Source organism: Panthera pardus, unplaced genomic scaffold (assembly GCF_024362965.1).
Source record: "Panthera pardus isolate Hobbes unplaced genomic scaffold, ASM2436296v1 HiC_scaffold_2, whole genome shotgun sequence".
NCBI classification, from domain to species: Eukaryota; Metazoa; Chordata; class Mammalia; order Carnivora; family Felidae; genus Panthera; species Panthera pardus.
In genome coordinates, this window is record NW_026526765.1 from 97,490,164 (window position 1) to 97,517,018 (window position 26,855).

Genomic DNA, 26,855 nt, shown 5'->3' on the forward strand with positions numbered 1-26,855 from the left:
TTGTACCAATATCATACTGTCTTGATGATTATAGCTTTGGAGTATAGCTTGAAGTCTGGGATTGTGACGCCTCCTGCTTTTTCTTTTTCAAGATCGCTTTGGCTATTTGGGTTTTTTTCTGGTTCCATACCAATTTTAGGATTGTTTGTTCTAGCTCTGTGAAGAATGCTGGTGTTATTTTGATAGGCATTGCATTGAATATGTAGATTGCTTTGGGTAGTATTGACATTTTAACAGTATTTGTTCTTCCTATCCAGGAGCATGGAATCTTTTTCCATTTTTTTGTATCTTCTTCAATTTCTTTTATAAGCTTTCTATAGTTTTCAGTGCATACTTTTTTCACCTCTTTGGTTAGATTTATTCTTAGGTATTTTATGTTTTTTTGTGCGACTGTAAATGGGATCATTCCTTGATTTATCTTTCTGTCACTTCATTGTAGGTGTATAGGAATGCAACCGATTTCTGTGCAATGATTTTATATCCTGCAACTTTGCTGAATTCATGAATCAATTCTAGCAGTTTTTTGGTGGAATCTTTTGGGTTTTCCATATAGAATATCATGTCATCTGCCAAGAGTGAAAGTTTGACCTCCTCCTGGCCAATTTGGATGCCTTTTATTTCTTTGTGTTGCATGTATATGATTTTGCTGTAATCAAATGCTGACCTCATAGAATGAATCTGGAAGCTTTCCTTCCTCTTTGATTTTTCTGGAATAGTTTGAGAAGAAAAGGTATTAATTCTTCTTTAAATATTTGGTAGGATTCGCCTGTGAAGCTGTCTGGTCTTGGACATTTGGTGGGAGTTTTTGATTACTGATTCAATTTCCTTGCTGGTAACTGGCCTGTTCAAATTTTCTATGTCCTTCTGATTTGGTTTTGGAAGGTTCTTTGTTTCTAGAAATTCATTTCTTCTAGGCTGTCCAGTTTGGTGGCATATAATTTTGAGTCTATTCCTATTGTATTTCTCTGGTGTTGGTTGTTACTTCTCCTCTTTCATTTCTGATTCTGAGTCTTTCTTTTTTTTAATTTTATGAGTCTGCCTAGAGTTTTGCCAGTTTTGTTGATCTACTCAAAGAGCCATCTCCCAGTATCATTGTTTTTGTTTTGTTTTCATTTCATTTATTTCTGCTCTATTATTTGCTTCTTCTACTGGTTTTGGGTTTGATTTGTTCTTTTTTCTAGCTCTTCAGGTGTAAGGTTAGGCTGTTTGAGATTTTTGTTTGTTGAGGTAGGCCTGTATTGCTATAACTTCCTTCTTAAAACTGCTTTTGGTGTACCCTAAAGATTTTGGACTATTGTGTTTTCAATTTCATTTGCTTCCATGCATTTTTTTACTTACTCTTCAATTTCTTAATGGACCTATTCATTGTTTAGTAGCATGTTATTTAACCTTCTGTATTTGTGTTCTTTCCAGCTTTTTTCATGTGGTTGATTTCCGGTTTCATGGTGTTGTGGTTGGAAAAGATGCATAGTATGACTCTGATCTTCTTGAATCTGTTGAGATTTGTTTCGTGGCTTAATTTATGATCTATTCTGGAGATGATCCATCTACACTTGAAAAGAATGTGTATTCTGCTAGTTTTGGATGGAATGTTCTGAATACATCTCTAGATTAATCTGGTCCAGTGTGTCATCCAAAGCCATTGTTTCCTTGTAGATTTTCTGTTTGGATGATCTGTCCAATGATGTAAGTGGCATGTTACAGTCCCCTATTATTGTATTACTATCGTTTAGTTCCTTTAGGTTTGTTATTAACTACTTTATGGTATTTGGGTGTTCCCATGTTGGATGCATAAATATTTACAATTTACTATCCATCTTGGTGTCAACCTCCTCGGGTTGATTTTGTTAGGTGCTCTCTGTGCCTCTTGAACCTAGATTTCTGTTCCCTGACCCTACTTCAGGAAGTCTTCAGCTATTATTGTTTCAGAATCATTTTCTGCTTCCTTCTCTCTCTTCTCTTTCTGGGATCCCTATAATGTGAATGTTATTATTCTTGATAATTCCCCAAGTCTTATTTTCATTTTTAATTATTATTTTTCTCTCCTATTCAGCTTGATTGCTCTCCATTACTCTATTCTCCAAATCTCTGGTTCTTCTGCTTCCTCTAGTCTACTATTTATTCCACCTTGTGTATTTTGAATTCCAGTTATTGAGTTCCTCATCTGCAGTCTTATGGTTTCTTTTTGTTAAGAGTCTCACTGAGATCTTCCACTCTTGTCTCAAGTCCAGTGAATATCTTTATGATCATTACTGTAAATTCCCTATCAGTAATATTTCTTTTCTCTGTTTTGCTTAACTCTGGTGCTGTGATTTTTTCCTGTTCTTTCATTTGGGACATATTTCCCTGTCTCTCATTTTGTCTAACTCTCTGTTTCTGTGTGTTATGGAAGTCACCTACAACTCCTGCTCTTGAAAGTTGTAGTCTTGTGAAGAAGAGGTCCTGTAGTGCCCTGCAGTGCACTGTCCTCTGTTCACCAGAACCTGGCACTTGAGGAATGTCTCCTATTTGTTGTGTGCACCCTGCTGTTATGATTGAACTGCTTTTTCCTTTGGACCAGTCGACTGCAATGGCTCTCTTTTCCTGTTGTGGTCAGGGTTTGTTTGGTCCCTGTGTTGTTAGTAGGCCAGTCTGGGACCACCTCGGGTTTGGGTCAGTCCATGGATTTTCCAGAGAAGCAGTGTCAGTGAATTTCAGGGCACTTTGCCTGTGTTGTCCCTTGTGAAGCTTTTGTTGGCAGGCAAGGCCTGCAGTCGGACCAGATCTCTGCCCCTAGCAATGTGCCTGGCTGTACTTGGACTGGTGGGTGTGGTTATCTTCACCTCTACCCAGGGCAGGAGTCACTTTGGAGGGTGCTGGTCCTACTGGGGCTGCTTGCACATGCCACACTTGTGGCACTGCTTTGGATGTGCTCTGGCCAAGGGTCTATCGGGAGGGAGCAGGTCCAGAGGAAAGCATGAGGATGGGTCACACTGTGTTAGCAGGGTTTGTGTGGGTCTGCAGTGTGAAGAGACCTAGAGGCGGAGCCTGGCTGGAGAGGGTGAGTTTGCAAGAAAACTCAAGCGTGGGATGCACTGTTAACAAGTTAGGTATTGAGTGTGAGCACTAAGGTGGTTCCAGCAGGTATCCATGTATCTAGGCTGTGGGGGTGGGAGAGGAAAATGGTGGCTTTCCAGCTCTTTTGCTTCTGGAGAAGTCTTCCAATGGTCAATCCCTGCCCCTCCAGCACACTCTCTGCGGTTACTAAACAGTAACCTCCCTCCAGTATACTCCAGGCATTATTCAAGATGTCGTTTCTATGCTGTATTTCTGAGGGGCTGTCTGTTGTGCTATTTCTATAAGGGCAGAGATTCCGTTTCCTCTCATCCTTCCAGCTCTCTCAGAGCCGACTGATTTTTAAAGGTCAGATGTTAAGCCTGCTAATTGTAAGAGTTCATGAAATTTCCCCCCTCTCGCTTTCAAAGCCAAATGTTATGGGGATTCCCTGTGCCTGGGGTGCCTGGCATGAGGCTCTATTTCTCTCCTCTCTCCAAGTCTGCCATCCCTCCCTCCCATGGGTCTGTTAGCTCCCAAACATGTTTCTATTCTTCCTAGTCTCCGCTCTGTGGCCTCTTCTCTACATTTAGCTGTGAAGTTTGTTTTGCCAGTCTTCATGTTATTTTCTGAGTTATTTATACTGATGTGGGTTTTATCTAGCTGTATCCATGGGATAAGGTAAGGTTCCTGCTACTCAGCCATCTTCTCCATTGTTTTTTGTTTGTTTGTTTGTTTGTTTTGAACAGGTAATGCTTACATGTAGGTAAAAATTCCAAAGGGAGAAACTACCTTAAAAGCCCCTGTTATATGTAAGTGATGAATCACTAAATTTTACTCCTGAAATCATCATTACACTACACGTTAACTAACTGGGATTTAAATAAAATATAAAAATTTTAAAAAATAATTATAAACCTAAAAATAAATAAATCAGTAAGAGCTCTGATCCCATCAGCTCATCCTACCATTGCCTGTGAGGCAGGAAGGAGGGATAAAATCCTCATGTTACAAATGGGATAACTTAATCTAGCCGATATCAAGAAAGCTTACCTGCTGCTCAGCCATCATTACAGCCTTCTTCTGTACTTTGCAACCTCTACTTCTCCATGTTCTGGAGAGATGATGGTCCCATCTCAAACTTTACACTGAAAACTGGGCTAATCTAGTTCAAATTCTCTCATCCATTATCCTGTCCATCTAAAATGTTCTATTTACATCTGAAAATATTTCAGTTAATCTTGTTTTACATTTTTGGCCCCTATCCTTTGCATGCCCTATGATTTATCCTCTTTCCTCTATGAATTATTCATCTTGTCTCTAAAGTCTTCAGTCCTTCCTAGTTTACCCACTTCCCTCATAATCAGGTTTCCCATTGTGACCCATAGGATTGAAAAGTCCTTCACTTGCCCTTCCAGTTTATTCCCTTAAGTTACCATCCTACTTCTCTCCTTTCTATCACAGTCACTCACCACCCCTCCTCATGCCCCTAGAATGGATGAGTGAAATCCACTAATCTGTTCTCGGTGCTTAAGCTCACTGATCTCTGCAGCATATAATACTGCTGGCCATCTCCCTTCTCTTGCTACCCTCTTGTTCGTGGCTCACCCCCAGTTCTCTTGTGCTCTTCCTTGGCCCTATTTCTCCTGCCTCTCCTCTAACTGAAAGAATGCCTTCAAATCTAGAACCTAGACCTTCTTTTCTTTTCTCTTCTCTCTCTCTTCCCCTGCCCCAACCTCCCTCCCTCCCTCCCCCCCCCCCCACACCCCTTACAGATGTTCCTCTGCTCAAAGCATCATCTATCACCCCTAGGGCTCCCAAATCCACACCTCTAGCCCGCAGTACTAGTCTTGTATTTTAGCTTCCTTGGCATCTTCATTAAAATAAAAATAATCATTTTCTCCTCAACCCCCCACATGGCCATACATGGAGACTCCTATTTCTGAAAATATTACTCATATTTTCCCAGGTACCTAGGAATGAAATTTCAAAGTCATCTTGGACTTTCCCCCCTCCCTGCAAATCCAAATGATTCCTCCTTAAGGCGTGCTTGAACTCAAATAATGTTTTGGTAAATTATGTTTAGCAGAGCAGAACTGTTGTGCTAAATTATGTCCCACAGTATTTCTATGACATTTTATTAAGGGTAAGGGTGTGTAACAGGTACACTGAAAACTGGGAAGTGTTGAAGTTGGGAAGTCAGGACTCCGCAGTTCCTTTTCTCCCACTCTCACTTAAGAATGATCTAGCTATTATATTAAAAAAATGACCTAGCTATTAAAACTCTGAGCTGCTCTGGTGGTTATATGGCTCAACACAGTTTAGGCCATCATGGAACAAGTGTGGAGTCATTTCAAAGAGAAGACACTATAAAAAGTAAAAAAGAGTAAGAAGTGCTAAAAATTTTTCAGTTTATGGCGTAAAAAAGCAAGATGTATTAAAACTCTGCTACTTGGGGTTTTGTTTATATGCTGACAAATTCTTGAGTATATTCCTCTGTCATCTTCTATACTTTAAAAAGGCCAAGAAATCTGAAAAACTTCTTACCATCACTGCCTCGAGATGATATCGATTTCACATCAATGGACTCTTTCCTCCTGTTCTTGTATCTAAATGAATGAGACTCTAAGGATTTCAAGTTAATAATGGAAGGTGAGTTTTCAGCTTATTTACAGGTGAAGTTTAGACACATTTCCCCCTCATTATCCAATGAAAACATGGTTCCTTTTTAAGCACTATAAAATACTTTCAAGAAACAGCAAACCACCTTCTCTTCAACTCATCAACAACACAGAATTATCAATCATATTAATTGCAAAATGATACTCTTTTCTTACGGCTGTTATGTAATGGTAATAGGCTTTTTATCAAGAGTTCTTTAGTTCCATTAATAAAATACCTTTTTAAAAAATAAGTATTAAAACTTGGGTGAAATTTGGGGGGGGTTCATTTCAACCTGAAGGACAGTAAATGTAACTGGGTCAGGAAGGCTGTTACAGAGATATTTGCAGAAGTAAAATACCAGTGAAATACAAAGAAACTTGAATTTATTTGAGAATCTACTATGGACTAATTTTAGGCCCCTCTGAAAGGTCAGCCCACCAGATGGTCTTCTAGGTTCTCCTTAGGATGTGATTTCATCAAATGAGGCATAGTGAAAATCCCAGGAAGGAAGGGAAGAAAAGGCAGGTTTATAATCCCAACTATTTCCACAACTCACTTCTGTCCCTATTTTCTAAGGGGAATAAAGCACTTCAATTCTGCACAAGTCTTTGCTGACTTTAACCCTCAAAATGTGCTGTCACATTAATGAAATATTGAAGCATGGAGTGAGGACAAAGAGACAAAAATGTCAGGGCAGCAGAATTACCTTCAGAAACATGCATTTTCAGGGCATTGGCTTCTTGTGGGAGTAACCCAGTAGCAAGGAGAGAAACTTAATCGTAACACAGAATTGTTCCCCACTGTGCAAAGACAGGAGGCACACACGCAGGTTCCAGCAGGAAGAATATATTTCTTATACATCAATAAGTGTTCATATTCCAAGAAAGAAGAAAAAGATGCAATAATGCTCTTTGGAGAAGTGTCTATTAATGGTGGGCCTGGGGGCTCAGTCAGTTCTAGGTGTCCAACTCTTGATTTCGGCTCAGGTCATGATCTTGCAGTTCATGAGTGTGAGCCCCACATCAGGCTCTGCACTGACAGTGTGGAGCCTGCTTGGGATTCTGTCTCTCTAACCTCTCCTCCTGCTCCTCCTCCACTCTCAATCTCTGTCTCAAAATAAATAAATAATATGAAAAAAAATTGTCTATTAACACCAAAAAAAGGCACAAGAGAGAACAGTAGATAACAGAACCAGTTCCAGAGCCAACTTGCCAAAATTCAAGTCTCCAGAATGCCATCATCTACTAGCTGTATAACCCTGGCAGTGTTAACTTCTCTGTATTTCAACATCTACATCTATCAAGTGGGGATGGTTACAGCATCTCATTCTTAAGTTGCCGTGTGACATAAATGAGTTAATCCATGCAAAGCACTTAACACAGTGCCTGCTACACAGGAAGTATGTAGTTTGTACTGGCTGGTGGTATTGATTACATCTGGTCATTTGCAAATATACCTTCTTTCTAGGCATACGTGGGATCAGGTTATAATATTGTCTGTTGACACTGACATTGACAATGTTCTCTTGTCTGTTTTCACTTTTTTTCTGGATCAGCTTTTTAACTATTTTAGAGTCCTAAAAATTCTGATTCAATTAAAAAAGTTAAATCATCAACTAAACTTGAATTATATACAGCTAAAGACAAAAGCAGAATTATTATGAAGTTGATCTAAACACCTTAACCATACATATGGCTTTGTCTTGTGGATTCTGCCTTAATAATTTTCCTGGCCGTGGATAGGAGTTTCAGTATTTGTAAAGACACCTATAAGTAGTAGTACTTTAAATGACATTGTTAGGATCATATGGCATCTTTCAAACCCTGAAAAACTAACAGTGGTGACTCGCAAAACATTCCTTTTTAGCCTCTTCAGGGACTTAATAATCATATACATTCCTAGCCTTTACCACATAATAAATTAAATCTAACTGAATAAAGATTTAAGATTAAATTCAAGACTGGGGTGCCTGGGTGCCTCAGTGGGGTTGAGCGCCAATTCAAGACTGGGGTGCCTGGGTGCCTCAGTGGGGTTGAGCGCCCAACTTCGGCTCAGGTCAAGATCTCATGGTTCGTGAGTTCGAGCCCTACGTTGGGCTCTGTGCTGACAGGTCAGAGCCTGGAGCCTGCTTTGGATTCTGTGTCTCCTCTCTTTGCCCCTCCGCTGCTCATGCTCTCTCAAAAAATAAACACTAAAAATTTTTTTTAAAAAGATTAAATTCAAAATTAAAAAAACCTCATTCCTCAAAATGTAGTTTCTAAATAAAACCAAAGTAGGGAAGTTAGTCTCATGACTGTGACCATGCCTGGCTAGCTGAATACTAAATCATTCACTAGAAATTACTCCAAGATATATAATTCTTGTTCTTCCTGATATTATCTCAGCTGAAATTAAGAGAATGTAGCAACAGAAATTACTAATAGTTTGGAGAAATTATTCTTCAATAAAGGCCATTTAAGTCGAATAATTCATTATTCATTCTCCCAAGAGATGCTTTGGAATGAATTTACAGACCAAAGAAAACAAAGATAAAGGAAATTTAAATAACTTTATTCAATGGCAAAAGGGGATATAGTGTCAACAATTAAAAAAAATAGCGAACATTTACTGAGCACCTTCTCTGCACCAGACATTGTGCTTCAATATTTACTTTAAATCTAAATTATCTTATGTGATCATTACAACAATTCTGAAAGTACATAGTACAGTCTTCATTTTACCAGTGAGAAAACTTAAACTTGGAGAGATTATGTAGGTAGCTCCAAGTCAAAGAGCAGGTCAAACAGTGGAACCTATGTTTTGTAAGATGGGATAGTTCCAATTTATCAATGTTTTGGGAGCGTTTGTTGAACCTAATATGTGCAAGGCAAGGCTGGGCACAGTAAAGGATATGAAAATGCTTGCAACATTTTTTGGCGCCTAATAAGTTCATTAAAATAATACTCTTACAAGAGATAAACTAAAACATAAAGAGAGAGAGAGGCAGAGACAGAGACATGGAGGGAGGGAGGGAGGGAGGGAGGGAGGGAGGGGCAAGGGCAGAGGAAGGAAAAGGGTAGAGGAAGGGAAGGAGGATATCCAAGAGTTAAATGGCAGGTACAGTCACATATTATATACACTTTCTCCTTTATTTTTCATAACAATGAGATGCACATTGTTAATTCATTTTACAAGTGAAGAAACTAAAGCTCAGAAAGATGAAATTGAGTCTGAGTATGTTAAAATATGGTCCCATCCTCGAGTCAAGGAGAGGGACTAAATAGGTAGCCCAGGGTCTAACTTTATGCACTAATGGTTGGGAAAACCACTAACAGAGGAAAGAATATCGTGTGTGTGTACACGAATAAGAATTTTAAATTTCTGATAGACTGAATTTTGCCTCTAATGATCAGAGAAATCCAGACCTTTCAAATATAGAAGTCATCTAGTCATTTCCTCATTTGAGGGTTGAGGAATCCAAGGGTCAGACAGAGTACTGCCCAAGGTATAAAGCAAGGGAGTGGGGACTGAAATGGGACCTCAGTGCTCTGGACTTCCATAACAGGCTAACCCACATTTTCTAATTAGACAGACACCAACAGCTACGAAGAACAAGTAGCCTGACCAGGGTGTAACAACAGTTGTCTCTCTCCTGGACTTCTGGCCACTCTCTTTTTAAGGTGTATCTGCTCTATATGGTCTCCAGCCAGTAAAATAAAACCAGCATGATAAAGGCATTCAGTAGAAAAGGTTGCCATGAATGAAGATTCCAAACTTTTGAAGGGATTCTGCTTTTATGCTGGCTCTCCAGCCTTCCAATATCCACACTCAGATTTTAGTAATCCATATTCTGGGGTGGTGAGTGTCAATCTACACTTCTTCAGAGTAATTTACAGACTTGAACCCACAAATGCCAGTGGAGTGAAATTGAAGTATTCTCACCTGTCTGAGAATTGTCTCCTGAATCACGATGAATCTTGTGAATCTAAAGTTGTTCAAAAAGTTTGGTAAAACAAGAGAAAGAAATTTTAAATATGGTATTAGCTACATTTCCAGCCAAACAATTTAATCAAAAAGCTCTGAGGACTCAAGAAATCAAGAAGTTACACAGATAATATAAACAGATGAAAGATGTACATCAAGTGATAATACTATAAATGCTCTATTACATTCAGACACTTATAGAATGGCTGAACCTGAGAGCAAGGAGATACCCAAGGGATGCACTTTTTACCCAGGGCATCTACACCTCCACTCAGCTGTTCCCATTTTGACCATTTGCAGAAATGCAGAAAGACAAAAAGCCGTAACAAAAAAATTTTTATAAAGCTAACATAATTTAAATTTCAGATGGGTTATAAAATTTTTCTGTAGTATAAAAACAATCAGAATTTAAGCCCAGGATTTCAAAAAAACCATCCTAAAAATCTCTTCCAATGCTCCTCAATTATGGACAGAGTCATTTTACAAAATGTGTATTCACAACAAGATCTGAACTTTTGATGTAGCTTAACACCTACTTCCTTCTCATTATCAGATTTTTTGTGTGTGCTAATGATTTTATGCTAATGCTCACTAAATATCCATCAAATGATGAATGAAGTCATTAACACTAGAAAACAATATACATGCTTTGGGATGTTGCATTTTTTCTGCTTATAAGTGAGACACTGTTACCAAGTTGCATTTAGCTGTATCACGCTTAAAATCATGCTCCTTTGCTGCTAACTCCACCTCCTTCCAGTCGTTTGGACAACCAAGCCTTTGCAGCCACTCAATGAATGGGATAAGTTAACTTGAAAAACAAGACAGGTGAGTGTGTGGTACTATGAAGGAAGATTAGTATGGTTTAGCAATATCAGCTGTAATAAATAGCCACAAGTTGCCTATATATCAGATAACGGGTACAACGTTCCAGCTTGACTGAACCATTGAAAAATAATCATGTAAAACTGACATGTTAAAAATGTCAAAACTGACATGTCAAAATGTGACTGAGGGCTATGACACATAGCAGGTCATAAAAATGGGATCCATAATTATGGGACCTTGTTATTTCTTCTGTGAATGGTTGCTTTATATATTTTCTTTACAGATGAAGACCATTTGTTACAAAGCTACTGATGAGTACAGTGTGAATTTTTGATACTCTATCAAATGAATACAACTTTTGCCTTGTTTTCTCAATCAACTTTAGCTCAAAAGCAAGTTATCTTTAAATATTTAGCTTTTCTCTCTGAATCACAATACATCTCTCCCGTAGGAACAAAGTCCTATGACTTCCCTGATTACCTAAAAAGGCCATTGGCTCGTCTATTGGTGACCCCCACAGGCGAGATGACTGAACTGTGGACCTCCTACAAGGTCAATGTGGCCTTTGTGTTCTGTCTAGATGAAGCCAGATGAAGCCCTAGGTCTAGTATACACATAGCCCAACTCTGCCTTTAGTATGGAAGTGCCTTGGTCCCAGATGGGAGAAAAGGCAACAGGGAGGAAAGATGAGAGGTACCAGGTCCATCTTCTGAGGCAGCTTCCTTTCTATCTTTCTCCACACAGGATGTGGCATTTGGCACTTTTGGAGGTGAACTCACTGCACCCCCTCCACAACTGCTGCCCCTGAAATGGCTCATCTAACTCTGCTGGATTCTCTTCTAGGGACAGTAACACAGACGGGACATACCCTTCGATGTCACTTGCTCTACAAACAGAGGATGTGCAGGGCAAGGTTAGCACCTGCCACCCAGGATCCTATTCCATGACTCATTTCATGATCCACTGCAGCAGGTGCGGTGCCTAAGGACCTTTGCTGCTTACTCTCCAGCTGTGCTAAGTTTTATCAGAGCTTCCACACTCAGGTTATCTACATTACTCTTCTGAATAATGTCCTTCCCCACAACCCTTTTACAACTAAAGATTCACCTGGATGAAAAAAATCTTTAAGAATTTGAATTTTTTTCTTGGAGGTCTAAACCCACCAGTCATTTATGACTTGGCATGAATGACTCCACTAAAATTATTTTCTCATAATTCTTGGTCATGCTCACTGAGGAAGTAAACAGAGAATGAGCATTTCCATAGTTTGTTGTTCTCTGGTAGGCAGCCAAGCAGGGAACATGGGCCTGAGGACTGTAGGGCAGGAAGAGAGATAAGTCAACTATGCCCATGCATGACAACAGCACCCCTGTCACCATTAAGAATCTTGATGGTTTGGGGCGCCTGGGTGGCTCAGTTGGTTAAGCATTCAACTCCTGATTTCAGCTCAGGTCATGATCTCACGGTTTGTGGGTTCAGGCCCCATGTTGGGCTCTGCACTCATGGCATGGAGCCTGCCTGGGATTCTCCCTCTCTCTGCCCCTCCCCTGCATACACTCTCTCTCTCTCGAAATAAATTAACATTAAAAAAAAGAATATTGGTGTTTCATGGGAAGAGGTCAAAATAACATTAAAAAGAATTTGAAAGAAGGTGATTTCCAACCCTAATGATGGCTTTTATGAATTCAATACTGTGGATGGTGTAGACATAGCAAGAGAATTAAAATGAGAAGTACAGCCTGAACCAGGGTGATCTCTGTGTGGAGAGCCCTGAAACCCCATGGCTTGCACCCACTTTAGCTTCAGGTGTCCCGCCAGGGCATCCCCTGTGCAGAAAGTTTCAGGAATGCCTCAGAATATGCACACATCAGCTCTACTCAGCCAACGACACCAGGTACACACAGTCTACACAGGGGATAACAATACACAACATTCCTTCTAGGTTAGAAGAGTAGCTGTTATACCTAATTCACAAAAACAAACATAGAAAGTCAAACAAAATAAGGAGATGACAGTGAACGAACTTAGTGAAAGCTTCAACAAAGAGAAATACAAAAAAGGACCAATCAGAGTTTCAGAATAAAATAACTGAAATGAAAAATACACTAGAGGAAATCAACGGTAGATCAGAGGATGCAGAAGGAATCAGCCATCAGGAAGGCAGAGTAATGGAAAACACCCAAACCGCACCACAAAAGGGAAAAAGAATTTTTTAAAAATGAGGATAGGTTAAGGGATCTCTTTGACCATGTCAAGAAAACAAACATTAGTATTATAGGGATCCCAGAAGAAGAAGAGAGAGAAACAGCATAAAGCTTACTTGAAAAAAATAATAGCTGAAAGCCTCCCTAATGTGGGGAACAAAACAGATACCAGTTTCAAGAGGCACAGAGAGTTCCACATCATGAACATCACAACACCTAATAATCAAAATGTCAAAGTTTAAAAACAAAGAGAATTTGAAAAACAGCAAGAGATAAATATTTATGTACAAGAAAAACCTCATAAGGCTGTCAGCTGATTTTTCAGTAAAACGTTGCAGGCCAGAAGGGAGAGGCATCACATATTCAAAGTGCTAAAAGGAAAAAAAAAAACCCTGCAACCAAGAATATTCTGTGCAGCAAAATTATCACTCAGAACTGAAGGAGAAATAGAATTTCCCAGACAAAAAAGTAAAGGAGTTCATCACCATTACACCTGCCTTACAAGAAATGTTAAAAAGACCTCTTTAAGTAGAAAAGAAAGGACTATAATTAGAAACAAGAATATTACAAAAGGCAAAGGGATTCACAAAAAAAAAATTTGTAAAAAGATGTGCACATACACAAAATGTGGAGGGGGGATAGTAAAAGTTCTTTCAGAATGTGTTCAAACTTAAGTGACCATCAACTTAATATAGACTGTTACATACTTAGGAAAACCTGTAATAGATACACATATACAAAAAGAAAAAGAAAACCAAGCATAACACTAGAGAAAATAAGAAATCACAAGGAAAGAGAGTAAGAGAAGGAAAGGAATAGAGTATTACTAGAAAAACAACCAGAAAACAAAAGGAAATGGCAATAAATATCTATCAATAATTAATTCTAAATGTAAATGGTCTAAGGGCTCCAATCTAAAGACATAGGGTGACTGAATGGATTAAAAAAAAAAACACCTGAAAAACAAAAACAAGGCCCATCTATATGTTTCCTAAAAGACAATCACTTCAGACCTAAAGACACATACAGACTGAAATGAAGGGATGGAAAAAGATATCCCATGTAAATGAAAGTGGAAAAAAAGAGCCAGGTAGCATACTTATATCAAAGTAGACTTTAAAAGGAAAGACTGTAACAAGAGAAAAAGGCATTACATAATGATTGAGGGATCAATCCAACAAAAGGACATAATACTATTAAATACCTACGCACCAACAAATTTAAGTATCTACATACCCAACATCAATCTAACAAGAAAACATAACAATTTTAAATACCTATGCACCCAATATTGAACCGCCTACATATGTAAAGCAAATATTATCAGACCTAAAGAAGGAAATTGACAAAAATCTGACATAAGAGTAGGAGACTTTTATAACAGTGGATAGATCATACAGGCAGAAAATCAGTAAGAAAACAGTGGCTTTGAACAACATATTATACCAGATGGACTTAACAGATATATACACAACATTCCATCCAAAAACAATACAGTACACATTCTTTTCAAGTACTTAATGGAACATTCTCCAGGACAGATCACATGTTAGGCCTCAAAACAAGTCTCAATAAATTTAAGAAAACTGAAAAATACCAAGCATCTTTTCCAACCACAACAGTATGAAACTAGAAATCAATTACAAGAAAAAAAAAATGGAAAAAAAATCCACAAACACATGGAAGCTAAACAACATGCTACTAAACCACCAATGAGTCAACAAAGAAGTCAAAGAGGAGATCAAAAAAATATGTGGAGACACATGAAAATGAAAACATATTGGCCCAAAATCTTTGGGAGAGAGCAAAAGCAGTTTTAAGAGGGAAATTTACAGTGATACAAGCCTACCTCTAAAAACAAACAAAATCTCAACAATCTAACCTTACACCGAAAGGAACTAAAAAAAAAAAAAAAAAAAAAAAGGAAACCCAAAGCCAGTAGGGAGAAGGAAATAATGAAAAGCAGAAATAAATGAAATAGAGACAAAAAATAGAAAAGATCACTGAAACCAAGAGCTGGTTCTTTGAAAAGATAGCAAAATTGATAAGCCTTTACTCAGACTCATTAAGACAAAAAGGGGACCCAAGTAAAATCAGAAATGAAAAAGGAGAGGTAACAACTCACACAACAGAAATATGAAAAATTATATGCCAATAAATGGGACAACCTAGAAGAAATGGATAAATTCCTAGAAACATACAATCTTCCAGAATTGCATCAAGAAGAAATAGACAATGTCAACAGATTGTAACTAGTATGAAATTGAATTGGTAATCAAAAATTCCAAACAAAGTAAAGTCCAGGAACACGTGGATTCCTGGGCAAATTCTACCAAACATTTAGGGGATTCCTATTCTTCTCAAATTATTCCCAAAAGAATGAGGGAAATAGAAGGAAAGCTTCCAAACACATATTCAAGGCCAGCATTACTCTAATACCAAAACGAGAAAAAGGCCCTAGAAAAACAACGGAATCCAACTACATGCCAATATCCCTGATAGAAATAGATGCAAATTCTTCAACGAAATGTTAACAAACTGAATTCAACAATACATTAAAAGGATCATGCATCCTGATGAAGAAGGAGATTCAAGGATGGTTTAATATCCAGAAATCAATTAATGACACTATGTCAACTAAATGAACAATAAAAATCACATGATCTCAACAGATGAAGAAAAAGCATTTGACAAAATGCAACATCCATTCATGATAAAAACTCTCAACAAAGTGAGTATAGAGAGAATCTCAACTTAATAAATGCCATCTATGACAAACACAATTAACATTACACTCAGTGGTGAAAAACGAAGAGCTTTACCTCTTAGATCAGGGACACCACAAGGATGTCCACTCTTACCACTTTTATTCAATATAATAATGGAAGTCCTACTCGCAGCAATCAGACAAGAAATAAAATATATCGAAATGGTAAGGAAGAAGTCAAACTGTCACTATTTGCAGAGGACATCCTATACATAGAATATCCTAAAGACTCCATCAAAAAAAACTATTAAAAGTAATAAGTGAGGGGCACCTGGGTGGCTCAGTCAGTTAACTGTCCAACTCTTGGTATCAATTCAGGGCATCATCTCACAGCTTGTGAGTCTGTCAGCACAGAGCCTGCTTGGGATTGTCTCTCCCTCTCTCTCCTCCTTGCCTCGTCACTCTTCCTCTGACTCTCTCAAAAATAAATAAGTAAACTTAAAAAAAAAGTAATGAGTGAACTCAGTAAATTTGCAGGATAAAAAAATACAAAAATCTGTTGCATTTCTACACACTAATATCAAAGTAACAGAAAAAGAAATTAAGAAAACAATTTCATTTATAATTGCATCAAAAATAATAAAAATACCTAGGAATAAATTTAACCAAGGAGATTAAAGACCTACATTTTGAAAACTGTGAAACAATGATAAAAGAAATCCAAGATGACACAAACAAATGGAAAGATATTCCATGCTCATAGAATGGAAGAATATTGTTAAATTGTGCATACTACCCAAAGCAATCTACAGATTCAATGTAATCTCTATCAAAATACCAACAGTATTTTTCACAGAATTATAACACAAATACCAAAATTTGTATGGGACCACAAAAGACCCTGAATAGCCAAAGCAATCTTAAGACAAAAAAAATGTGGGGGCACCAGGTTGGCTGAGTCGGTTAAGCACTGACTCTTGATTTCGGCTCAGGTCATGATCTCATGGTTTGTGAGATCAAGCCCCATGTCAGGCTGTATGACAACAGTGTGAAGCCTGCTTGGGATTTTCTCTCTCCCTCTCTGTCTGTCCCTTGTCTGCACTCACTCTCTTTTTAAAAATAAATAAAATTTTTTTAAAAGGACAACTCTGAAGATATCACAATCTCAGATTTCAAGATAGGCTACAAAGCTATGATAATTTAAAAAGTATGGTAATGGTACAAAAAATAGGGCAATGGAACAGGATAAGAAAGCCCAGAAGTAAACCTATAATTATATGGCCAATTAGTCTATGACAAGGGAGGCAAGAATACACAACGGGGAAAAGATGGTCTCTTCAATAAATGATGCTGAGAAAACTGGACTGTAATTAAGGTAGCACGGTACGTCAACTACACTTCAACTAAAAAAAAAACACATACTTAAAAAGTGGAGCCTGAAAATGTGACTGAATTGCGGCAATCTCATAGAACTTTAACAAACGAGGAATTGCTTCTTGTGGATGAACAAAGAAAGAAAGTGGTTTCTTGAGATAGAATCTGCTCCTGATGAAGATACTATGAAGACTGTTGAAATGACAATAAAGAATTTGGAAGATCACATACACGTAGCTCAGAAAGCAGGGCAGGGTTTGAGAGGACGGACTCTAATTTTCAAAGAAGTTCTACTATGAGTTAAATGGTATCAAATAGCATCACATACTACCCTGAACTTGTTGGGGAAAGGAAATGTCGATCAATGTGGCAAACTTTCCTGTTGTCCCATTTTAAGAAATTGCCATGGCAACTCCAGCCTTCAGCACTCACCACCCTGATCAGCCATCAACACTAAGGCAAGACTCTCCACCAGCAAAAAGATCACGACTCAATGAAAACTCAGATGATGGTTAGCATTTTTTAGCAATAAAATAGTTTTAAATTAAGGTATGTACACTGTCTTTCTAGACATAATGCTATTATGCACTTAACAGACTACAGCATAGTGTAAACGTAACTTTTATATGCCCTGGGACACCCCATAATTCATCTGACTTGCTTCACTGAGATACTTCACTGTAGTGGACTGGAACCCAACCTGCACTGTCTCCCAAGTATGCCCGTATATTGTTTGTTTTTGGGTCTCCCTCACTCCCACGTATTATGAAAAGAGGTAAAAACTCTGGTTAAAATGAAGACAAGTACTATTTTCTAAAATTAGTGTAGCTTACAAAGCCAACTTATTAAGAAATCTTTTTTTTTTTTTTAAGATTGGACATACTTGATCAACAACTTCAAGACAAAACTGAATGCTTTCATGTATGTGACAAGACTTCAGTAGAGTTCAAATGCTGGATGAGAGATGTGATCACAGAAACTGAGTCATTTGAGACCCTCCCTTCATTTACATGTAATAAAAATGACAGTGTGTGATATAATAGTTTCTTTGATCATCTTTCTTTACTGAAAATACCTTCTTTACTGAGAAGTATTTCCTTGGATGCTAAAAGCATCTGATGCACAGATCAAAGATGTTTTCTGTCTACTCTATTTTCAAAAACTATTTGATAACACACTTCTCAAAATTCCCACCAAACGGCAAACAAACACCAAATGGAGCAATGCCAGATCTAGTATGTTCAGATATCACTGATATCCCTCAGTCAATATTTTCTTACCTTAGTGCCAGTGCCCGCCAGCCCCACATTCAACATGCATTTGCAAGAGCCATTACAAAGAAGCACTCATTATGTAGCCAGTGATAGTTTTTTTTTTAAATCTTTATCTCTTATCTCTTGGAAAAACACTGAATTCAGGTACCATTCCAGTTGAAATGTTTCATTCTTTTTTCCCTTGGTCAGTTTCTCTTTTTAATGGCTTTCAAAGACCTACAATGTAAGCACCACTTTGCTTCATACCTGGAAAATACTGAGTTTTCTACTATGAAAATATGACAGTGTTTCTCAAACTTCAGCATGAATAGAACCACGGTAAGGGCATGTTCAAATAGGGGCAGGGGGCCATCTGCAGAGTTTCTGATGCACCAGTTCTGGGGGAAGCCTAGAATCTGGATCTCTAACGTTAAAGTTCCCAGATGAGGCCAAGGCTGTGGATCTGGGGGCCATGTTGTAATACACGAGGACCCCCTACTCACAGTGCTCTGGGCACCAGCAACTTGGCTGACATCTGGGTGCTTGTCAGAACTACCGACTCTCAGACTCTCCAGACTCGCTGAGTGAGTATGAGAATCCATATTTTAACAGTTAATCTCTAGGTGATTTTAACATTACAGTGAATTGAAAAATCACTGATTTAGGTGGAAAAATCTCAGGCATGCCAACAGATGTCTTAATATCTCCATTTCTAGTGGTATAAACCTGGTACGTTACGAACTTTACTGAGTCTCAGTTTCCTTATGGGTAAATGGGGACCAACGCCTACTATTTAGAGTCTAGATCAAATGAAATAATGTGTGTAAAATGCCCAGCCCAGTAGCTTCCAAGCTGGCCTTTTACCAGAATTACCTGGAAGGCTTGTGAAAGCACAGGGCTTGGCTCCACCCCCACCCTTTCTGTTTCAGTAGATCTGGGCTGGGGCCTGAGAATTTGTGTTTCTAACAAGTTCCCTGTGAGGCTGAGGCAGCTGATCCAGTGGCTTTTTTTTTTTTTTTTAATTTACATCCAAGTTAGTTAGCCTTTCTTTGAGAACCACTGGACTAGCCCATGGTGGGTTCCCTTTACCTTCTCTTTCAGAGATGTATCTTGTTTGTGGAGAATCTGGATTCGGGGATGTTTCCATTGTTTATTATTTCAGGACTGATTTTAGTTTACAAAAACCATTTCCTTTAAAGCATATGCTGAGCATATGTGGTGTGCTCCGATGTGCTGTGTTTCTCACTTTTATGCCATCATTTGCTTGGCCTGTGTCCCCTCACCGCTCAGTGACAAAGAGAAACATATAAAGAGCTTCCGAAGGAGATTTCATTTTCCTTAAAGTTTCTTCCTTTTAAAGAATTGTCACAGACTGATGGCACTTTTGTGAAACACTTTTATGTGTAAACTGCTATGCCTACTCAATTTTGTCAAGAGAATGAGGAAACTGCAAAGATCACAGTTTCCCACCAATGTTCCACTAGTGCTCAACAGAGTCATTCAAGTGTTTAATGACACTGGGGGCCTCTGTTGCACTGTGATTAGCCTAAGACAGAAGCAAGCAGCAGGACCTTTGCTTTGTAAATCAGGCCCTTTGATAGCTACTGCAGAGAGAGGACAGCACAAAGGAAAAATTAGTAATAATGAGAGAACAAAAGAGTAAAACAGCTTTATCACTGTGTGTCCTGAGGTTCTGAAAATGCTGTTCATTAGAATCTCTGTTTACATTTGTGAACAATCACTCCCAGGAGAAAAAGGCCATTTTCTAGCTGATACCTCATTTTCTAGTTCAACTCCAGAAATATTTATTGGGCCTTAGACACAAAGATGGTTAGAACAGAGTCCCTGCTTTCAAATGATTTACTGTATAACAGGGGACAAAAACCAAGTACTGTCACAATGGATCTATTCATTAAGTGTTTGTTGAGTGTATACTATGTGTTGGGTAATGTTTTCGGTACCAGGGATGTGACCGAGAATAAAAGCTGGTTCAGAAGTGCCAAAGACAGTATTTTGCAAGGGGTGGGATGGTGAGGGTTAAAAAGTTTAGGGGATTCCAAAATATGATGCTAAATAACCTTGCCTCATATATTCAAGTCATTTACTCTTCAGCATTTTTCCAAGCCTTCTGAGTATACCAAGGGGAAAGCCTCAGGGTGGTGCTATTATGTTTAACACCTAACACTTGGTAAAGAATTTGATACATTGACGGTCTTTCTATAGGATATCTATATTTACTGTTACCTTCCATTGTGGCTAGTGATTTTGGTATTCCACTTCAATTATTATGGTTATACAAAGTTTTAAAAGTGGCTCTTTCTAAAGAAAAACAAGTATGAATAGGTTAGGTGGCATCTAGATATGCCAACAGTTGAGATCCAGGAGTGCCCCAAATGTGGGAAACAGAGTTATGAGGCATGTGCCCATCCCTGACCTCCCAAATGCCGTGGCTTCAGGGGAGAAGAATACGGGCAGAAGTAGCACCCCATGAACTGGAGGGGCTGTGGAAGTCACACTGACCAGCCAACAGCTGGCTGGACCTGGCAGGCCCTTTTAAGCTGAGTTCCCTCTTGTGTCAGATGGATGGGTGCATGCTCAGGAGTGTCTGACAGGGTTCCCAGACACCATCGCTAGCTCCTAATTCTCAGTGGGACTCTGCACAGCCCTGTGCTGCCTGTGCCTCTCACTTCTGGGTCACTGCTGCCATTTCTGGTCCTAAGCTGCCAGTCTATGCTAGTAAACGAGACCATTCATCTAATTTGGACTGGAAATGAAATGCTCCCTTAGGAATGAAGACACAAGAGGGGCATTACACAGTGCTCCTGTACCCTGAAAAGGGGTAACATGATGGATGAATCAATCAGGATGCATAATTCTTAAAAAGTATATAAATCCCATGTGGCAGGGACAGCCTTTTTTACCTTCCAGACACAATAACAATGCCACTCAGGCCGAAGCAGGAACATCGTTACTAGAAGGCTGTAACTGTACCTCTTTCTTCGGTCAGTAATGGCTCTGAGTGGAGTCTGGTGATGAGAGAGGCTAGCTGTAGGAGGACACTGAATTTTCCGGGGTGGCCTGGCTGACCCAAGGGACATAGGAACAGATGGTATCAAATACAGTCATGAGATACATCCTCAACTTTCAACAGACAGATGGGGTTTCATTTCCTCTTTTCCCAATCTTTCAATTCTACAGATTCTGATATTATTATGCTGAAGATGTGCCAGGAAAAAGTATCTAAAATTCCTGTCTGAAAGCAGCTGGAAACCCAAAGAGACTTAAAACTGAAGGATTTTCTGTTATAGTTTTGGTCCTGTCCAGGTAACAATTTGGGATCATTTAGACTGGTCCACTCATCTCACCTGATCCTCCCTTCCTGCAGCTATTCTCTGCTTCGGTAGAGAAGATAATGTAGTACAATAATAAGGGACTGTTTACCACCCTACCAAGAACTCTTATCAAGAGAAACTCCTAGAGACACAGCTGGGGCTTCCTTAGTGACCTCATCAGGGCAATGGCATAACATGTAAATCATCACACATGTGGCAGCTATTTGATACTTTTCTGGGATGGGAATGTTCTGTCTCCTGGGCACTGTTCCAACATCTAAAAATCCACATTAACAAGGCAATTTCTCAAGAATTAGAGAGCCTAAGATAGATTCACAGGTGAAGTCTATCAAACATTTCAGATGAATTAATACCTATTCTTCTCAAACTATTCCGAGAGAGAGAGAGAGAGAGAGAGAGAGAGAGAGAGAGAGAGAAGGGGAAAGAAATCTTCCAAATACATTCTGAGGCCAGCAATACCCTGATACCAAAGCCAAAGACAGTAAAAAAACCAAAAAACAAAACAAAAAACAACAACATACTACAGACCAATAACCCTGCTGAACACAGACGCAAAAATCTTCAACAAAATATTAGCAAACTGAATTCAACAATGTATTAAAAGGATCATTCACCAGGATCAAGTGGGATTTATTCCAAGGATACAAAAATAATTCAAAATCTGCAAATCAATCAGCATGATACACCAAAGGGACAAAATGAAAAAGAAAAAATCACATTATCATCTCAGCAGTTGCAAACAAAGCATTTGACAAAATTCAACATCTATTCATGACAGTAACTCACAGCAATGTACGTTTCAAGATACTATACCTCAACATCATAAAAGCCATAGATGCCAAACACAACTAACATCACACTTAGTGGTGAAAAAGTGAGAGCTTTACCTTATGGTCAGGAACACAACAAGGAGGTCCACTCTCAGCACTTTCATTTGACCTACTAATAGAAGTCCCACACACACCAATCAGACAAGAAGTAAAAGACATCCAGGGGCGCCTGGGTGGCTCAGTCGGTTAAGCATCCGACTTCAGCTCAGGTCATGATCTCACTGTCCGTGAGTTCGAGCCCCGCTTCGGGCTCTGTGCTTACTGCTCGGAACCTGGAGCCTGTTTCAGATTCTGTGTCTCCCTCTCTCTCTGACCCTCCCCCGTTCATGCTCTGTCTCTCCCTGTCTCAAAAATAAATAAAACGTTAAAAAAAAATTAAAAAAAAAAAAAAAAAAAAAAGACATCCAAACGGTAAGGAAAAAGTCAAACTGTCATTATATGCAGGTGTCAGGACACTATACATAGAAAACCTTAAAGGCTCCACCGGAAGCTATTAAAATAAATAAATTCAGTAAAGTTGCAGGACACAAAATACAGAAATCTGTTGCATTTCCATATGATAACAATGATGCGGCAGAATAACAAATGAAGAAAACAACTCCATTTACAAATCCATCAAAAAGAACAAAATACCTAGGATAAACCAAGGGGGTAGAAGACCTACACTTTGAAAACCATAGAACATTGATGAATGAAACTGAAGACAACACAAATGGAAAAATATTGTTAATACGTGCATACTACCCAAAGCAATCTACAGATTTAATGTAATCCCTATTAAAACACCAAAAGCATATCTCACAGAACCAGAACAAACAATACTAAAATTTGTATGGAGCCAGAGACCTCAAATAGCCAAAGCAATCTTGAAAAAGTAGAGCAAAGCTGGAGGTATCACAATCCCAGATTTCAAGATATGCTACAAAGCTATAATAATCATAACAGTATGGTACTAGCACAAAACGAGATACACAGGTCAATGTAACAGGGTAGAGAGTGCAGAAATAAACTTATGTGTATGTGGTCAATTAACCTACAACAAAGGAGGCAAGAATGTACAATGGGGGGGAAGACAGTCTCTTCACAATAAATGGTGCTGGACACAATGGAGAGCTACATGCAAAAGAATGAAACTGGACAGCTTTGCTACACCATACACAAAAATTAACACCCAAGGGATTAACCTAAATGTGAGACCTGAAACCGTAAAACTCCTTGGAAGAAAACATAAGCAATACTCGAAGAAACATTTTTCTGGATATGTCTCCTCAGCCAAGGGAAGCAAAAACAAAAGTAAACTACTGGGGACCACACCATAATTAAAGGCTTTTGTAGAGCAAAGGAAAACATCAATGAAATGAAAAGGAAACCTAGTAAATGAGAGAAGATATTTGCAAACGATGCACTGAAAAGGGGTTAGTATCTAAACTATATAAAGAACTTACACAATTCAACACCAAAATAACAAATAATCTGATTTAAAAATAGGCAGAGGACCTGAATAGACCTTTTTCCAAAGAAGACACAGAGAATACCCACAGACACAGGAAAAGATGCTTAACATCACTAATCATTAGGGAAATGCAAATCAAAATCACAATAAGATAGCACCTCACACCTGTTAGAATGGCTAGTAACAAAAAAACAAGAAATAACATGTTGGTGAGGATGTGGAGGAAAGGCAATCTTCATGCACAGTTGGTGGGAATGTAAATTGGCACAGAAATTGTGGAAAACAATGGAGGTTTCTCAAAAAATTAAAAATAGAATTACAATAGAAACCAGAAATTCCACTACTGGATGTGTACCCAAAGAAAATGAAAACACTAACTTGAAAAGATGTATGTTCCTATATGTTTATTGCAGCATTATTTACAACACCCAATATACAGAAGCAACTTCAGCGTCCATCAGCAGAGGCATGGACAGAGAAGATGTCTGTCTGTCTGTCTGTCTCTCTCTCTCTCTCTCTCTCTCTCTCTCTCTCTCTCACACACACACACACACACACACACACACACACACACACAGGAATATTATTCAGCCATAAAAAAGGAATGAAATCTTGCCATTTGCAACCACATGGATGGAACTAGCGGGTATTATGCTAAGTAAGTCAGACAGAAAGACAAATACCATCTGATTTCACTCATGTGGAATCTAAAAACAAAACAAATGAACAAACAAATCAGAAACAGACCTATAAACACAGAGAATAAACTGGTGGCTGCCAGATGGGAAGAGGGTGGGGGGACAGACAAATTGGGTGAAGGGGAGTAGGAAGTACAGGCTTCCAGTTAGAGTTAAATAAGTCGCAAGGATAAAAGGTACAGCACAGGAAATAGAGTCAATGCTACGGTAATAGCATTATATGTTGACAGATGGTAGCTATACTCGTCAGCATAGCATAATGTATATAGGTGTGGAATGGTTATGTTGTATACCTGAAACTAATGTAACATTGTGTGTCAACTACCCTTAAATAAGAAATCATGTCTGATCATATATCAAAAAAAAAAAAAAAAAAAAAAAAAAAAAAAAAGAACTAGAGATCCAAGAGTTGAGGGGTGTGTGGGAGACTGGTTTAGTCCACAGCCTGTAGGCAGTTAAGACATCTACTGACATGTCAGAGGGAGGAGGCACCGGGACCAAGTGTTGAGGGGATTTGCCTAAGGGGACAGAACTGAAAAGAGATAGGGTGGAAGGACAGAATAAGCGTTCATGCTGTCTTCTCATCAATCTTTAGTGCTGAGATACAGCAGATACTTGGGTAAATACTAGAAAAAATTTCTCTTAATTTTTTAAAATGTATGTTCAGGGCAAAAATAGCAGCACTCTCTTATGGGGTTTATAATATATATGAAAATTATAGCCTAAAGGATAGGAAGGAGAGTTGGTAAATAGACAGTTGCAAGGTTTCTATGTTTCACAAGAATTGGTACAATATTGGGTTAACTAGACCGTGTAAAGTTAAGGTTATAGTAATCCCTAGATCAACCATTAAAGAAATCCAAAGAGATTTAACAAAAAGCCAGTAGATAAATAAAACAGTGCTTTAAAAGTTGTTTAATCTAGGGGTGCCTGGGTGGCTCAGTCAGTTGAGCATCTGGCTTCAGCTCAGGTCATGATCTTGTGGTCTGTGAGTTCAAGCCCCGCGTCAGGCTCTGTGCTGACAGCTCAGAGCCTGGAGCCTGCTTTGGATTCTGTGTCCCCCCTCTCTTTCTGCCCCTCCCCCACTCATGTTCTGTCTCTCTCTCTCCCTCAAAAATAAACAAACATTTAAAGAATAAAAATAAAATAAAAGTTGTTTAATCTAAAAGAAGGACTGTATAAAGAAACAGAGAAAACAAAAACAAAAGTACAAATAGCAAATAAAATGATAAACCCAAACCCAACCATATTCACAGTTACATTAAAAGTTAATGAATTAAACATTCCAATGAAGACACAGAGATGGTCAGAACTGATAAAAATCAAACCCCAACAATATGCTGTCCATAAGAAATATACCTCAAATAGACACAGATTCAAGGTAAATGGATGGGAACAGATAGATCATGAAAACAAATTTAAGAAGGCTAGAATGAATGGCTATACTAATATCAACTAAAATAGATTTTAAGATAGAGTATTACCAGATATCAAATTGGATTTTTCATAATGATAAGAGCATCAGTTCATCAGAAAGACTAATCATTTATCTACATTACTTAACAATAGAGCTTCAAAAAACAAGAAACAAAATTTGATAGATTTAAAGGGAGAAACAGACAACGTTCACAATCACAGATAAGGATCTTAATGCTGCTTATAGCCCATGACTGAACTAGAAAGTAAGTAGTAAAACACAGAAGATATGGAGAATGCTATCAACCACGTTGACCCTCACTGGCATTTATAGGACACTACTCAACAACAATAGAATACATAACCTGTCAAAAGAATTTGAATGTTAATTAAACAGATGTGCATCTGGCTATAAAACACATCTCAGTAATTTTAAATGGATTCAAATCACAGAAATTATGTTATCTTGACCACATAAAATTAGAAACCAGTAACAGAAATCTATAAAATTCCTAAATAATTGGAAAGTAAAAAACACACTTTAAATAGCCCATGGACCAAAGAAGAAATAAAAAAAAGAAATTAGAAAGTATTTTGAACTGAACAGAGTTAAGGTTCAGGGATTTCAAACTTTAGAAGAACCTGTTTGTAGGGTTGGCCACTGGCTGGTGTCTGAGAACTTGACTTCTGGAATGTTTCCTACAACGACCAGACTGTCCAGCCCATTTAGGGTACTTACACCTGTTTTCCTTCTGGGATATGGGATTTTTGCTATTTGTGTCTGGTTCTTGTGCCTCTTTTCAAGTGCTCATGGAACATTCTCCAGGACAGATCACATGGTAAGCCACACGATCTGAAACAAGTCTCAATAAATGTAAGAACAATGCAATAATATCAAACATCTATATGAAAGTAGAGGAAACTAGAAATCAATTATAATAAAAAAAACCTGAAAAACCCAGAAAAAAGAGGAGGCTAAACAAATGTTATTAAACAACCAACAGGTCAACCAAGAAGTCAAAGAGGAAATTTAAAAATACCAAGAGGCAAATGAAAACAAAAACAAAATGATTCGAAAT

The 26,855-nt window shown here is 38.4% G+C and overlaps 1 protein-coding gene across 6 annotated transcripts in view; it reads right to left on the reverse strand.

The window, feature by feature from the left end:
* Positions 1 to 26,855, reverse strand: part of PDE8B (phosphodiesterase 8B) — a 274,179-nt gene that overhangs the window by 22,868 nt on the left and 224,456 nt on the right. For all 6 annotated transcript variants that reach the window (XM_053907256.1, XM_053907255.1, XM_019462938.2 and 3 more), the window contains exons 11-12: positions 9,619 to 9,661; positions 5,581 to 5,658 (exon numbers count right to left, since the gene is read on the reverse strand). In XM_053907256.1, the coding sequence (XP_053763231.1) occupies positions 5,581 to 5,658; positions 9,619 to 9,661 (121 nt within the window). The remainder of the gene's footprint in view (positions 1 to 5,580; positions 5,659 to 9,618; positions 9,662 to 26,855) is intronic.